The sequence below is a fragment of the Oncorhynchus tshawytscha genome, linkage group LG23 (assembly GCF_018296145.1).
Source record: "Oncorhynchus tshawytscha isolate Ot180627B linkage group LG23, Otsh_v2.0, whole genome shotgun sequence".
NCBI lineage: Eukaryota > Metazoa > Chordata > Actinopteri > Salmoniformes > Salmonidae > Oncorhynchus > Oncorhynchus tshawytscha.
The window spans coordinates 27,145,805-27,160,116 of record NC_056451.1 but is presented as its reverse complement, the minus strand read 5'-3'; the positions used below and the strand labels follow the sequence as shown (position 1 = coordinate 27,160,116).

General features: G+C 48.6%; 1 protein-coding gene across 1 annotated transcript; it reads right to left on the bottom strand.

Annotated features, from left to right (window-relative positions):
- Positions 1-1,593: 1,593 nt before the first annotated feature.
- Positions 1,594-9,490, bottom strand: LOC112247945. Its single transcript, XM_042305092.1, has 7 exons — positions 9,274-9,490; positions 5,550-5,902; positions 4,660-4,735; positions 4,331-4,409; positions 2,745-2,835; positions 2,657-2,713; positions 1,594-2,566 (listed from the first exon to the last, which is right to left on the bottom strand). Exons 2-7 carry the CDS (start codon positions 5,898-5,900, stop codon positions 2,000-2,002), a joined length of 1,221 nt encoding a protein of 406 aa, XP_042161026.1. The 5' UTR covers positions 5,901-5,902; positions 9,274-9,490; the 3' UTR covers positions 1,594-1,999.
- Positions 9,491-14,312: the final 4,822 nt, after the last annotated feature.

The window sequence follows — 14,312 nt, the reverse complement described above, 5'->3', positions numbered from 1 at the left end:
TGCTATTAAGAAAGACAAGCAAACTATCAAAATGCAGTAGAAAATGCTTTGAAAGAATAAAATGCTTTGTTTTTTGTACACATCCTATTTGGTAAAGGCACAAAAGTCCAATCATCCCCCCCCAAAATTTGTCCCATCATAACAGTAAAAATCACAAACAAACCGCTGTACAGCAACTTTCCCAAGAGCATCAGTCAACCAATCGGTCAACCAATTGTAAGTTCAAAGAGCGAGAAACACAGCTGCCAATTAATAAATAAAGGTAATAAATAAATGCAGCGTTGTCAAGTGAACATGTGAATAAATAAACAGGATTTCTGTCTGTCTCTGTCTGTCTGTGAGTGGACTCTTCTCTCAGGGTGGTCTTTAGAGTCTCCCACTGAGCCATTTAAAGGATTAAGTTGTCCCTAGAAGCTGATCTAAGGTCTGTTTGGTATTCTATCCCCTCCCGGTTAGGCCACTGAGATGTGTTTACTGTTTAACGGATAACCCACTTCACATTTCTCCACACAGAATAAAACCCAGTTGTGGTTCATTCGTTTCAGTCATAATCGATCTTCACAAACAGATTGTGTCATGTTGATGGATTGACATTGAATAGATTCTAAACCTCTTTAGACTTCAGTAGAGGTCCCTGCCACGTCCTCTTAGATGTTATTCAGCTCTTGAGGTCATTCAGTAGACTAATGGCATTTGGCTAGTTGGATTATTCCTCACTTCTATCCGTAATGCCTCAGTCTATTGAACTGTCTGTCTGCTGTTATTCAGCTCTAGAGGTCATTCAGTAGTCTAATGATTATTCCTCACTTCTATCCATAATGCCTCAGTCTATTGAACTGTCTGTCTGCTGTTATTCAGCTCTAGAGGTCATTCAGTAGTCTAATGATTATTCCTCACTTCTATCCGTAATGCCTCGGTCTATTGAACTGTCTGTCTGCTGTTATTCACTGGAAGCATCATCTCTGAGGAGATTCCAGGATTCTCACTTCTTATCTGTAATGCCTCGGTCTATTGAACTGTCTGTCTTCTATCATTCGTATATCATTCCAGGAATATAACTATCCTTAATCCCCAAATCTTATTCCACCTGTCCTTCTAACCATCCTCTCCTCGTCACCTCTCACCTCCTTGCCTCCAACCACCTGAATCCCAAATATTCCTAAACCAACAGTGTTTCGATTAAGTTTGCATAGTGGCATTTACCTTTTCTTAAGTGGAGTAAGAGAGTATACCATTCGGTCAATCAGAGATCCAATATTCTATAAACAAGCGATGGGCTTTAAGAGGTGCTTACCAACCTTCCAATCTACAACCACTATTTGTGCAAAAAAATCTGATTGTTATTGAACTGTGATTATGATTCACAAGGACACATTCTGTCCTCATGTAGTAATAACTGTAGTCTCTCAGATATCATTTTCATTAATGGTCCTAATTGCGTTTAGGTAGTTGCAAAAGATCCATCATTAAGGAAATTCATCAGCACCTAAACCCATGGCTGCAGTCCAAATTCAAATTAGAGAGTGATGATCGGAGGCAACGTCCTTAGTGGAAATCTGGAAGTTGAGCTTAAAAACAACCAACTTAAAGCTATTCATGTATCTAGCAAGCTAACGTAGCTAGCTAGCTACAGTTCTCCATAGCTGGCTAGCTAGTTTTATAGTTTGGTCATTTATTGCAATACATTTCAGAATTCCCAAAAATATGTTTATGAAGCTAGCTAGGTTTTATAGGCTCCTCACTGAGACTAAGCCAATTTGGCAACGCTAAAATCAATGTCATTATAGATGGACCTCCACTTAAGATGGCAATTAAACTGCATCCGGTTTCAAAGGGGATTCCCCCAAGGGAGAGTGGCTAGTGCGAGGGCTGAGGGGCTAAACATAAAGTGTTTGGACTGCAGCCCATTTCTACCCCTGACTCTCCCTATCACAGCAGCTTTAGCATGTTGACGTAGTCACACTAGCCTGCTGGGTGGAGTGTGCTCAGTGCATCAGGTCTATAAAGGGGCGGGGTTAACCCTGCTCTTACACTCCCCCCTTTTCAAAGGCTTTGCCGTGATTGAATGAGCCTGGACCCGCCCCTGACAGGTCTTTACAGTCTTTTTCCCAGTCTTCCCGGCAACAGGCTGGCTTTGGCACCCGATTGGCTGCTGCTGGCTTTGGAGGTTGTTGAAGGGCGTGGTGGAAGAGATTACGCTGTCCTGCATGGCTGGACTGCCCCTGGTGGTGGGAGGTGGCATGACAGGCAGCAGCTGTTTCCCCTCCATTGGTTTCCAGGGGGAAAGGATGGGCACTACAAGGACCGAGGTGGGACCGGGCTCAGAACAGAGCCCCGCTTTGTTGCTTGATGATTCTCCCTCTCTCTCTTTGCTGTCCTCATCTTCCTTTCTCTCATTCTCTTGGTTGCTGCTGGGGTCCTGGGGGTGTGGGGGTACCCCTGAAGTTGCCGAGGGGACGTCTCCCTCCTCCTTCCTACTCTCCTCTCCTCCAGCGGCGTTGAGCCTCTTAAAGAGTACAGAAGGAGGGATGTCAGAGTCTGTGTCTGACCAACTCAGTCTGCGCTTCTGGAGAGAGACAGAGAGAATGTTGTCAGCCACAATTTATCAGCATATTATTGTGTGTGCGCGCATGAGTGTGTGTTTGTGTGTTCTCACCTTCACAGGGATGTGTGACTGGTCTCTGTGCCTGTGTGGGGGGGTGCTGCTGGGGCTGTCCCGGGGGAGAGGTGAGGGGGAAGAGGATAGGGGCGGTAGGTGGGGCAAAGGGGGACACCTGTGGAAACCACATCTTCAGCATCGTCTCCACCTGGAGAAGAGTGTTCATATACTTTTCCCTATTGAGGTGGAGATAGAGGGAGGAGAGAAGAGAATGGACAGATAGAGGGAGGAGAGAAGAGAATGGACAGATAGAGGGAGGAGAGAGGAATGGAGAGAGAGAATGAAGAGATGGAGAGATGGAGAGAGATAGAGAGAAGAAATGAGAGAGGGGGAGGAGAGAATGGAGAGATGGAGAGAATGGACAGATAGAGGGAGGAGAGAATGGAGAGAGAGAGAGGAGAGATAGAGAGAAGAGAGAATGGAGAGAGAGGGAGGAGACAATGGAGAGAGAGGGAGGAGAGAATGAAGAGAGAGGGAGGAGAGAATGGAGAGAGAGGGAGGAGAGAATGGAGAGAGAGGGAGGAGAGAATGGAGAGAGAGGGAGGAGAGAATGGACAATAGAGGGAGAAGAGAATGGAGAGATGGAGAGAATGAAGATAGAGGGAGAGGGAGACAATGGAGAGATGGAGAGAATGGAAGATAGAGGGAGAGAGAATGGAGAGAATGGAGAGAGAGAGAGAGAAAGAGAGAGGGAGGATGGAGAGAGAGAGAGAGAGGAGAGAATGGAGAGATAGGGGGAGGAGAGAATGAAGATGGAGGAGACAATGGAGAGAAGAGATGGAGCGATGGAGAGAATGGACAGATAGAGGGAGAAGAAATGAAGAGATAGAGATAGAGGAAGAGAAATGAAGAGAGAGATAGGAGAGAGAGAGAGACAATGGAGAGAGAGAGGGAGAGAGAGATGGAGAGAATGGGAGAGAGAGGAGAGAGAGATGGAGAGATAGGGGAGGAGAGAATGGAGAGATAGGGGGAGAGAGAGAATGAAGAGAGAGGATAGAGGAGGAGAGAATGGAGAGAGAGAGAGAATGAGAGAGGGAGAGAATGAGAGAATGGAGAGATAAGATAGAGGGAGGAGAGAAGAGAATGGACAGATAGAGGGAGGAGAGAATGGAGAGATAAAGGAGAGAGAATGGAGAGATAAAGGAATGAGAGATAGGGGGAGGAGAGAGAATGGAGAGATAAAGGGAGGAGAGAATGGAGAGATAAAGGGGGAGGAGAGAATGGAGCGATGAGGGAGGAGAGATAAAGGGAGAATGAAGAGAATGGAGAGAGAGAATGTAAAGGGAGGAGAGAATGGAGAGATGGAGAGATAATGGAGGGAGGAGAGAATGGAGCGATAGAGGGAGGAGAGAATGGAGAGAGAGAGAATGGAGAGATAAAGGGAGGAGAGAATGGAGAGATAAAGGGAGGAGAGAATGGAGAGATAGAGTGAGGAGGATTATAAGGCTTAGAAAACAACCCTTCTAAGAATAGCATGGACATTAACTTTCCTGTTCTCATCTGCTAAACACAGATCCAGACTAAATCCACTTCTGTCTCTAAACATTCAAACTGGACTACTTATTATGAAAGCTCTCTTTTTCTGCTGTTGTGACAGAATGCTGAAACTGAGTAGTGCAGGGTTGAGTCCAGTATGCACATAATCAGGTGTGTGTGTGTGTGTGGCCTTACCCGATGCTGGGTCTCCGTAAGACCCCTACGATCCTCTGGATGCGGTCCATGGCTGCACTCTGCTGGAAACTACTCAGACCTGTCAATCAAATACACAATCCTCCAGTCAGCATTCACTGTAACACTGTCTGACACGCTACAGTAAACACACACACACACACACACACACACCAGACATCCATACACAGACACGAGACACACACCAATACGCCTACAGATGAAAACTACAGACACAGTAGCTGCAGACTAGATCAATACAGACTAGATCAATACAGACTAGATCAATACGGCTGCAGCATCACACACCAGTGTAGGAGAATGGTGCTTACCACGGTCAAATCGTCCCCCCTTCAGTCCATTCAGCAGCTCCAGTAGGGGCCTTACAAACCCCTGCAGCTCAGCACACTGGGAGGGAGGGGGAGAGAGAGAGAGGGAGAGAGAGAGACAGAGAGAGAGAGAGACAGAGAGAGAGAGAGAGAGACAGAGAGAGAGACAGAGAGACAGAGAGAGAGACAGAGAGACAGAGACAGAGACAGAGAGACAGAGAGAGAGAGAGACAGAGAGAGAGACAGAGAGAGAGACAGAGAGAGAGAGAGAGAGAGAGACAGAGAGAGACAGAGACAGAGAGAGAGAGAGAGGGAGAGAGAGAGAGAGAGAGAGAGACAGAGAGAGAGACAGAGAGAGAGAGAGAGAGAGAGACAGAGACAGAGACAGAGAGAGAGAGAGAGAGAGAGAGAGAGAGAGAGACAGAGAGAGAGAGAGAGAGAGAGAGAGAGAGAGAGAGAGAGAGAGAGAGAGAGAGAGAGAGAGAGAGAGAGAGAGAGAGAGAGAGAGAGAGAGAGAGAGAGAGAGAGAGAGAGAGAGAGAGAGAGAGCGGGAGAGAGAGAGAGAGAGAGAGAGAGAGAGAGAGAGAGAGAGAGAGAGAGAGAGAGAGAGAGAGAGAGAGGGAGAGAGAGAGAGAGAGAGAGAGAGAGAGAGAGAGAGAGAGAGAGAGAGAGAGAGAGAGAGAGAGAGAGAGAGAGAGAGAGAGAGAGAGAGACAGAGAGAGAGAGAGAGAGAGACAGAGAGGGAGAGAGAGAGAGAGAGAGAGGAGGGATGATTATTAATGGGATACAGTACTGTGGTCTCTGAAGTTGGTTCAGTCTCAAACATCTGTAGGAAGATGAGTTATATATCCCTGTCTTCCATCCCAATCCCTTCATCTCTCTCTGACATTCACCTTCTGGGCAAAGAGCAGGTCTCCCTCTGTCTTCTCTCTCTCTGTCTCGCTTGTTCTCTGTCTCTCAGCTGTGACCCTGGGGTGACCTCCAGTAACCTCTGAACCCCGTGACTCCTCCTCCTCGCGGTCAGTGAAGCCGTCACACGCCCACTGGGACTCGGGACTCTCTGCCCCGGCACTCCCGTTGCCCCTGACCATGCCCCCAGTGCCGAGGATGACGGCGGGGGAGCGTTCAGACAGGAAGACGTCAGTGTCATCCTCTGCCTGCTCAGAGTGGTTGAACAGGTAGCTGTCACTGGAGCTCAGCGAATCAACAGAGGGCTGGGAGGAAGTGCTGCCCTGTGATTGCATCACTGTGTGATTGGAGAGAGGGGGGAAGGGGGAGAGGCAAGAGAGCAGGGGGGAGTGGGGTAAACAGAGAAAATATTTAGAATAACTGCCAAGTAACAAAATGTGTCCTCTATGACAACAGCCAAATGACATTGTATATTCAACGGAGAGAAAGCAAAATCCAACCCATATTTATGTTTATTTATTTTCCATTTTGCACTTAATATGACATTTGAAATGTCTTTATTATTTTGGAACTTTTGTGAGTGTAATGTTTACTGTTCATTTTTTTCATTGTTCATTTCACTTTTGTTTATTACCTATTTCAATTGTTTTGGCAATGTAAATATATGTTTCCCATGACAATAAATCCCTTAAATTGAAATTGAATGAAAGAGGAAGAGCGACATTGCTGTGGAAATTGCTACAGGGGAGACATTGTTTTTAAATCCTACAACCCCAAAATAATAACAGCAATTCAAAATGGTGGGTCTACCAGTGGCCTAGTTAAACATGATGTGGAGCGTGACTGGGGGTATGCAGTAGGCACACAATGGTGGGTCTACCAGTGGCCTAGTTAAACATGATGTGGAGCGTGACTGGGGGTATGCAGTAGGCACACAATGGTGGGTCTACCAGTGGCCTAGTTAAACATGATGTGGAGCGTGACTGGGGGTATGCAGTAGGCACACAATGGTGGGTCTACCAGTGGCCTAGTTAAACATGATGTGGAGCATGACTGTGGGTATGCAGTAGGCACACAATGGTGGGTCTACCAGTGGCCTAGTTAAACATGATGTGGAGCGTGACTGGGGGTATGCAGTAGGCACACAATGGTGGGTCTACCAGTGGCCTAGTTAAACATGATGTGGAGCGTGACTGGGGGTATGCAGTAGGCACACAATGGTGGGTCTACCAGTGGCCTAGTTAAACATGATGTGGAGCGTGACTGTGGGTATGCAGTAGGCACACAATGGTGGGTCTACCAGTGGCCTAGTTAAACATGATGTGGAGCGTGACTGGGGGTATGGTAGGCACACAATGGTGGGTCTACCAGTGGCCTAGTTAAACATGATGTGGAGCGTGACTGTGGGTATGCAGTAGGCACACAATGGTGGGTCTACCAGTGGCCTAGTTAAACATGATGTGGAGCGTGACTGTGGGTATGCAGTAGGCACACAATGGTGGGTCTACCAGTGGCCTAGTTAAACATGATGTGGAGCGTGACTGTGGGTATGCAGTAGGCACACAATGGTGGGTCTACCAGTGGCCTAGTTAAACATGATGTGGAGCGTGACTGTGGGTATGCAGTAGGCACACAATGGTGGGTCTACCAGTGGCCTAGTTAAACATGATGTGGAGCGTGACTGTGGGTATGCAGTAGGCACACAATGGTGGGTCTACCAGTGGCCTAGTTAAACATGATGTGGAGCGTGACTGGGGGTATGCAGTAGGCACACAATGGTGGGTCTACCAGTGGCCTAGTTAAACATGATGTGGAGCGTGACTGGGGGTATGCAGTAGGCACACAATGGTGGGTCTACCAGTGGCCTAGTTAAACATGATGTGGAGCGTGACTGGGGGTATGCAGTAGGCACACAATGGTGGGTCTACCAGTGGCCTAGTTAAACATGATGTGGAGCGTGACTGGGGGTATGCAGTAGGCACACAATGGTGGGTCTACCAGTGGCCTAGTTAAACATGATGTGGAGCGTGACTGTGGGTATGCAGTAGGCACACAATGGTGGGTCTACCAGTGGCCTAGTTAAACATGATGTGGAGCGTGACTGGGGGTATGCAGTAGGCACACAATGGTGGGTCTACCAGTGGCCTAGTTAAACATGATGTGGAGCGTGACTGTGGGTATGCAGTAGGCACACAATGGTGGGTCTACCAGTGGCCTAGTTAAACATGATGTGGAGCGTGACTGGGGGTATGCAGTAGGCACACAATGGCAGTGCATGTCTGGCTCCCATTGAGGGGAGAGGAGATGGGGGAAGAGAGAGTGAAACGCGAGGGGGAAGGGTGTGAGTAGAATAAGCAGTAGTAGAATCCAATAAGGTAGGCTGGGTCTCTCTCTCTCCTCCTCGGCCTCCGGGCTTCTCTCTCTCTCTCGCTCCTCTCCTCGCTCTTTCTCTCCATCCCCCCTCACTCTGATTCACTCACTATACCACCCCCTCCTCTGTTTTTCTGTCTGCCTCCCATCTCGTCCTCTCTTTTCCTCCCCTCTAACCCCCTCCTCTGTAGACAGTACCCCCCTCTCTCTCCCCCTCTCTAATCTGGGAGTCCCTGTTGGTTTGTGATCTCAGACTACATTAAGAGGGGTAACAAGAGCACACTAGTATCTCCACACACACACAGGGTCTAACGCCCACCACCCAAAAATACACACTTTCGTATATACACCCTCCACGCACACAAATGTACACACACACAACATACCGTTTAACACACCCCACAGATAAAGTCTCGCCACACACATTCTGCTAGAGAGAAAACCCTCTGTGATAATAATCCGTCTGCAATGTACACACACACACACCCACACACAGACAGACGTATTAACTCACTTCACTGTTTAATAGTCTGTCACAGAAGTTGTGAGTTTTTTAACTACACACACACACACTTGTGTACGGTAAAGTCTACACACATCATATTCGGCACGTTACAAATTGTATTTGTTTTGATTCCACACACACACACACACAGACAGACTTATTAATTCACTTCACTGTTTAATAGTCTGTCACAGAAGTTGGGAATTTTACAAGAAAAGGACCACAGTACACTTGGGTAACATATTTGCAACAATCCTAAAATCGATTATAACAGATTGATTATAACTATGGTGGCTCTTTCCTGGGACTTGGGCTTTCCTAATTACGCCTATCATTTGGATAGACTTTGTGGGAATGTAAAGATGAATGTCTGGATGCATGCCAATATTATGTAATACAAAGACGTAACATGGACCAATGGATCAACCCACTGCATCATATGAGCCAAAACCCATACCCGGCCCCGTGTAGGTATGTAGGCTGCGGGGGAATTTGACTGTGGTGTGTGTGTGTGTGTGTTTGAGGCCCATGATCATGACAAACACAAACATTACAACTGACACAAATGACAAATGTAATATATTATGTTAAAGTCTGACGTTGACAAAGGTCTAGCAATTATTCCATGCTTTTAGAATGAACGCTAGCCTACAGCTCTATAACACTGTATTACATCAACCATCAACGATGTAACAAATCAGGAGTAGCCTACACTAAACACAACGAACGTAATTAAGGAAACATTGTATCATGTCTCTGGTATAGTCTATTACAGTCAATTCCGTAAACCGCGCAGGAGTGTAGCAATGTAACATTTTAAAGAGAACTCTCACCTGAAATATTGCAACAAAATAATAGCAGTAGAACAGGCCACGGTTGCCAGAAACGGCCTTGATAACGTCTATCTTTGTAACCCACTTGCCGATATTTGTCTCACACTCGTTGGAACGTCAGGTCGGCAGTCTCCTTCCTCTCGCGATCACCGGACCTTCATTGGTGTGCCTCTTTGCTAGTTCTTTCTATCTCCACGGTTTACGATCTTCAACATGTGCACGGATACACGTGCCCACATTTGTTCGTGCCCTATTGGTTGTTCGTCTGAAGTTACAAACTCCATTGGTGGATCCATGCAGCCAGTGAATTCTTTACTGCCTGCTGATTGGTGGATCAGCGGGGCACTCAAAGCCCCGCCCATGCATGTGGGGCTCGTGGTTAGGGCTGAGTAGGTAGTCTACTCGTGCCTCAGTCTACTACGGCTGAGCGGTGTAAACACACGCACACGAGCACGCCTTTTTAGGCCTGTATAGTTATTATAATGAATGCCAGAATAAAACTGAGTTATATATTGTATAAAGGATTTAGGATAGAGGCGTAGGCCAATATGCTGACTAATTTGTACCTGATGGTCTAGTCCTAAGTGCTATATTAGGCAGACCTATAACTCTGGTGGGCTAAAGGTTCTCTCATGGACATGAGAAGTGCGCACGTGATTACGCGGCACCATTCAAGGTCACACCTCACACCGGGTCTGGCACAGAGTTCTGTTCTCATCGTTCTGATCTAGAGAAACCACAAGTCATTATCAATGTGTGAAATAGGCTACCTCAGGAACAGATAGGAGAACTAAGATCACATTGATACAGTTATTATGGGCTGTGACAGCCTGTAGAATCCATGCCAGTATGTTTTTTTGTGAATGTGGCGGTTTGTGTTGTTTTGTACTGTATAATGTCAATGTTAGGCAATAATGGTTTTCAATAAGTCAGAAATGTGTAAATGTGTTTTCAATACAGAGATGTGTGGACAGGTAACACAAACTTCCCAACAATGCAAATATTCTCTTCACTCACTGTGTGTTTTATGGTCAAAGAGTAAACACTTTAGGATTTGATATGGTCCTCTAGGCATGGAAAGCCAATACAGTCACAGAGGCATATAGCATACGGTGCTTAGGGACCTAAAGCTTTCCATCCCCTTATACATACAGCTAAACATTAACCCAATGACCCCCTTTTCACCATGCAACACACATACGCTCACATTCACGCACACACACACACTTGTGTATTTTAGTATTTTATTCCTCCTGATTTTTTTATTCCATTTTTTTTTACTCTGCAATGTTGGGAAAGACATGTAAGCATTTCACTCGTATTCGGGAACATGTGTAAAATGCAATTAGTTTTGATTTGATTGATTTGACAAACACACAGAGACCACACAATAGCACACACACACACACCCACACCCACACCCACACACACACACAACAATAATGTATAGGATACTCTTGATTTAATAAAGGTGTTAATTGCTTTGATGTGAAACAGGAACTCATTTCAGATTTGCTGTTTTCTGGGTGTGTATACAGTGTATAGCATACAGTATATGTAGTGTTAGGTTACTTCCTCTCCCCATACATCCAGCTCACTATGAACTCAGCAACACTCCTCTTCAACATGTGACATGCATAACCTGGCCATTTCCCATTCGCTGTCCCTGTTGGCGAAAACCTGGCCATCGTTACACTGTGTATACATCTATCATCATATCGCTCTAAAAATGTGTTTTTAACATTAACTATTTAAATAATACAGCAATATATGAGCTACTTTTTATTTAATAATATCTTAATTGGTTTGATGTGAAACAGGGATCACTTTCAGATTTGCTGGTGTTTTTCTGGGCATTACAGTACCAGTCAAAGGTTTGGACACACATACTCATTCAAGGGTTTTTCTTTATTTGTACTATTTTCTACATTGTAAAATAATAGTGAATACATCACAACTATGAAATAACACATATGGAATCATGTAGTAACCAAAAAAGTGTTAAACAAATCAAAATACATTTTATATTTGAAATTCTTCAAAGTAGCCAACCTTTGCCTTGATGACAGCTTTGCACACTCTTGGCATTTATGATGGTGGGTTATTGGCTGTGTATATATAGGCTAACGTGAGGTCCTTTATGATGGTGAGTTATTGGGTGTGTATATATAGGCTAACGTGAGGTCCTAAGTCAATACAAGGGCTTTCCTCCTCCATACATTCCAAAGCAGAATGAACTCAGTGATCCTCCCCTTCACAGGGTTCACTGGTGCTGACGAGTACGACCACCCACTACCTCTCCTGATCTCTCTCTCTCTCTCTCTCTCTCTCTTAATTCAATTCAATTAAAAGGGCTTTATTGGCATGGGAAACATATGTTTACATTGCCAAAGCAAGTGAAATAGATAATAAACAAAAGTGAAATAAACAATATAAAATTAACAGTAAACTTTACAATGACAAAAGTTCAAAAGGAATAGAGACATTTCAAATATATGTACAGTGTTGTAACGATGTGCAAATAAAGTACTAAAAGGAAAATCTCTCTCTCATTCCCAACAATGCCCCCCTCTCTACCCTTCCCCCTCTCTACCCTTCCCCCTCTCTACCCTTCCCCCTCTCTACCCTTCCCCCTCTCTACCCTTCCCCCTCTCTACCCTTCCCCCTCTCTACCCTTCCCCCTCTCTACCCTTCCCCCTCTCTACCCTTCCCCCTCTCTACCCTTCCCCCTCTCTACCCTTCCCCCTCTCTACCCTCCCCCTCTCTACCCACCCCCTCTCTACCCTTCCCCCTCTCTACCCTTCCCCCTCTCTACCCTTCCCCTCTCTACCCTTCCCCCTCTCTACCCTTCCCCCTCTCTACCCTTCCCCCTCTCTACCCTTCCCCCTCTCTACCCTTCCCCCTCTCTACCCTTCCCCCTCTCTACCCTTCCCCCTCTCTACCCTTCCCCCTCTCTACCCTTCCCCTCTCTACCCTTCCCCCTCTCTACCCTTCCCCCTCTCTACCCTTCCCCCTCTCTACCCTTCCCCCTCTCTCTACCCTTCCCCCTCTCTACCCTTCCCCTCCCCCTCTCTACCCTTCCCCCTCTCTACCCTTCCCCCTCTCTACCCTTCCCCCTCTCTACCCTTCCCCCTCTCTACCCTTCCCCCTCTCTACCCTTCCCCCTCTCTACCCTTCCCCCCCCTCTCTACCCTTCCCCCTCTCTACCCTTCCCCTCTCTACCCCACCCCCTCTCTACCCTTCCCCTCTCTACCCTTCCCCCTCTACCCTCCCCCTCTCTACCCTCCCCCTCTCTACCCCCCCTCTCTACCCTTCCCCTCTCTACCCTCCCCCTCTCTACCCCCCCTCCCTCCCCCTCTCTACCCTCCCCCTCTCTACCCTTCCCCCTCTCTACCCTTCCCCCCCCCTCTCTACCCTTCCCCCCTCTCTACCCTTCTACCCACCCCCTCTCTACCCTTCCCCCTCTCTACCCTTCCCCCTCTCCCTTCCCCCTCTCCCCCTCTCTACCCTTCCCCCTCTCTACCCTTCCCCCTCTCTACCCTTCCCCCCTCTCTACCCCCCCCTCTCTACCCTTCCCCCTCTCTACCCTTCCCCCTCTCTACCCTTCCCCCTCTCTACCCTTCCCCCTCTCTACCCTTCCCCCTCTCTCTACCCTTCCCCCTCTCTACCCTTCCCCCTCTCTACCCTTCCCCCTCTCTACCCTTCCCCCTCTCTACCCTTCCCCCTCTCTACCCTCCCCCTCTCTACCCTTCCCCCTCTCTACCCTTCCCCCTCTCTACCCTTCCCCCTCTCTACCCTTCCCCCTCTCTACCCTTCCCCCTCTCTACCCTTCCCCCTCTCTACCCTTCCCCCTCTCTACCCTTCCCCCTCTCTACCCTTCCCCCTCCCCCCCCTCTCTCTTCCCCCTCTCCCCTTCCCCCTCTCTACCCTTCCCCCTCTCTACCCTTCCCCCTCTCTACCCATTCCCCCTCTCTACCCTTCCCCCTCTCTACCCTTCCCCCCTCTCTACCCTTCCCCCTCTCTACCCTTCCCCCTCTCTACCCTTCCCCCTCTCTACCCTTCCCCCTCTCTACCCTTCCCCCTCTCTACCCCCCCTCTCTCCCCCCCCTCTCTACCCTTCCCCCTCTCTACCCTACCCTTCCCCCTCTCTACCCTTCCCCCTCTCTACCCCCTCTCTACCCCCCCCTCTCTACCCTTCCCCCTCTCTACCCTTCCCCCTCTCTACCCTACCCTTCCCCCTCTCTACCCTTCCCCCTCTCTACCCTTCCCCCTCTCTACCCTTCCCCCTCTCTACCCTTCCCCCTCTCTACCCTCCCCCTCTCTACCCATCCCCCTCTCTACCCTTCCCCCCCTCTCTACCCTTCCCCCTCTCTACCCTTCCCCCTCTCTACCCTTCCCCCTCTCTACCTTCCCCCTCTCTACCCTTCCCCTCTCTACCCTCCCCTCTCTACCCTTCCCCCTCTCTACCCTTCCCCTCTCTACCCTTCCCCCTCTCTACCCTTCCCCTCTCTCTCTACCCTTCCCCTCTCTACCCTTCCCCTCTCTACCCTTCCCCTCTCTACCCTTCCCCCCCTCTCTCTACCCTTCCCCCTCTCTACCCTTCCCCCTCTCTACCCTCCCCCCTCTCTACCCTTCCCCTCTCCCCTTCCCCTCTCTACCCTCCCCCTCTCTACCCTCCCCCTCTCTGCCCTTCCCCTCTCTACCCTTCCCCCTCTCTACCCTTCCCCTCTCTACCCTTCCCCTCTCTACCCTTCCCCCTCTCTACCCTTCCCCCTCTCTACCCTTCCCCCTCTCTACCCTTCCCCCTCTCTACCCTTCCCCCTCTCTACCCTTCCCCTCTCTACCCTTCCCCCTCTCTACCCTTCCCCCTCTCTACCCTTCCCCCTCTCTACCCTTCCCTCTCTACCCTTCCCCCTCTCTACCCTTCCCCCTCTCTACCCTTCCCCCTCTCTACCCTTCCCCTCTCTACCCTCCCCCTCTCTACCCTTCCCCCTCTCTACCCTTCCCCCTCTCTACCCTCCCCCTCTCTACCCTTCCCC

Bases quoted from the DNA above. Each gene is read 5' to 3' on its own strand.
- LOC112247945 (XM_042305092.1), bottom strand. From the start codon at position 5,900: ATGCAATCACAGGGCAGCACTTCCTCCCAGCCCTCTGTTGATTCGCTG. The intron at 4,736-5,549 runs GTGAATGTCAGA...CCTCCCTCCCAG, and splicing joins ACCTGCTCTTTGCCCAGAAG to TGTGCTGAGCTGCAGGGGTT. The intron at 4,410-4,659 runs GTAAGCACCATT...TTTGATTGACAG, and splicing joins GGGGGGACGATTTGACCGTG to GTCTGAGTAGTTTCCAGCAG.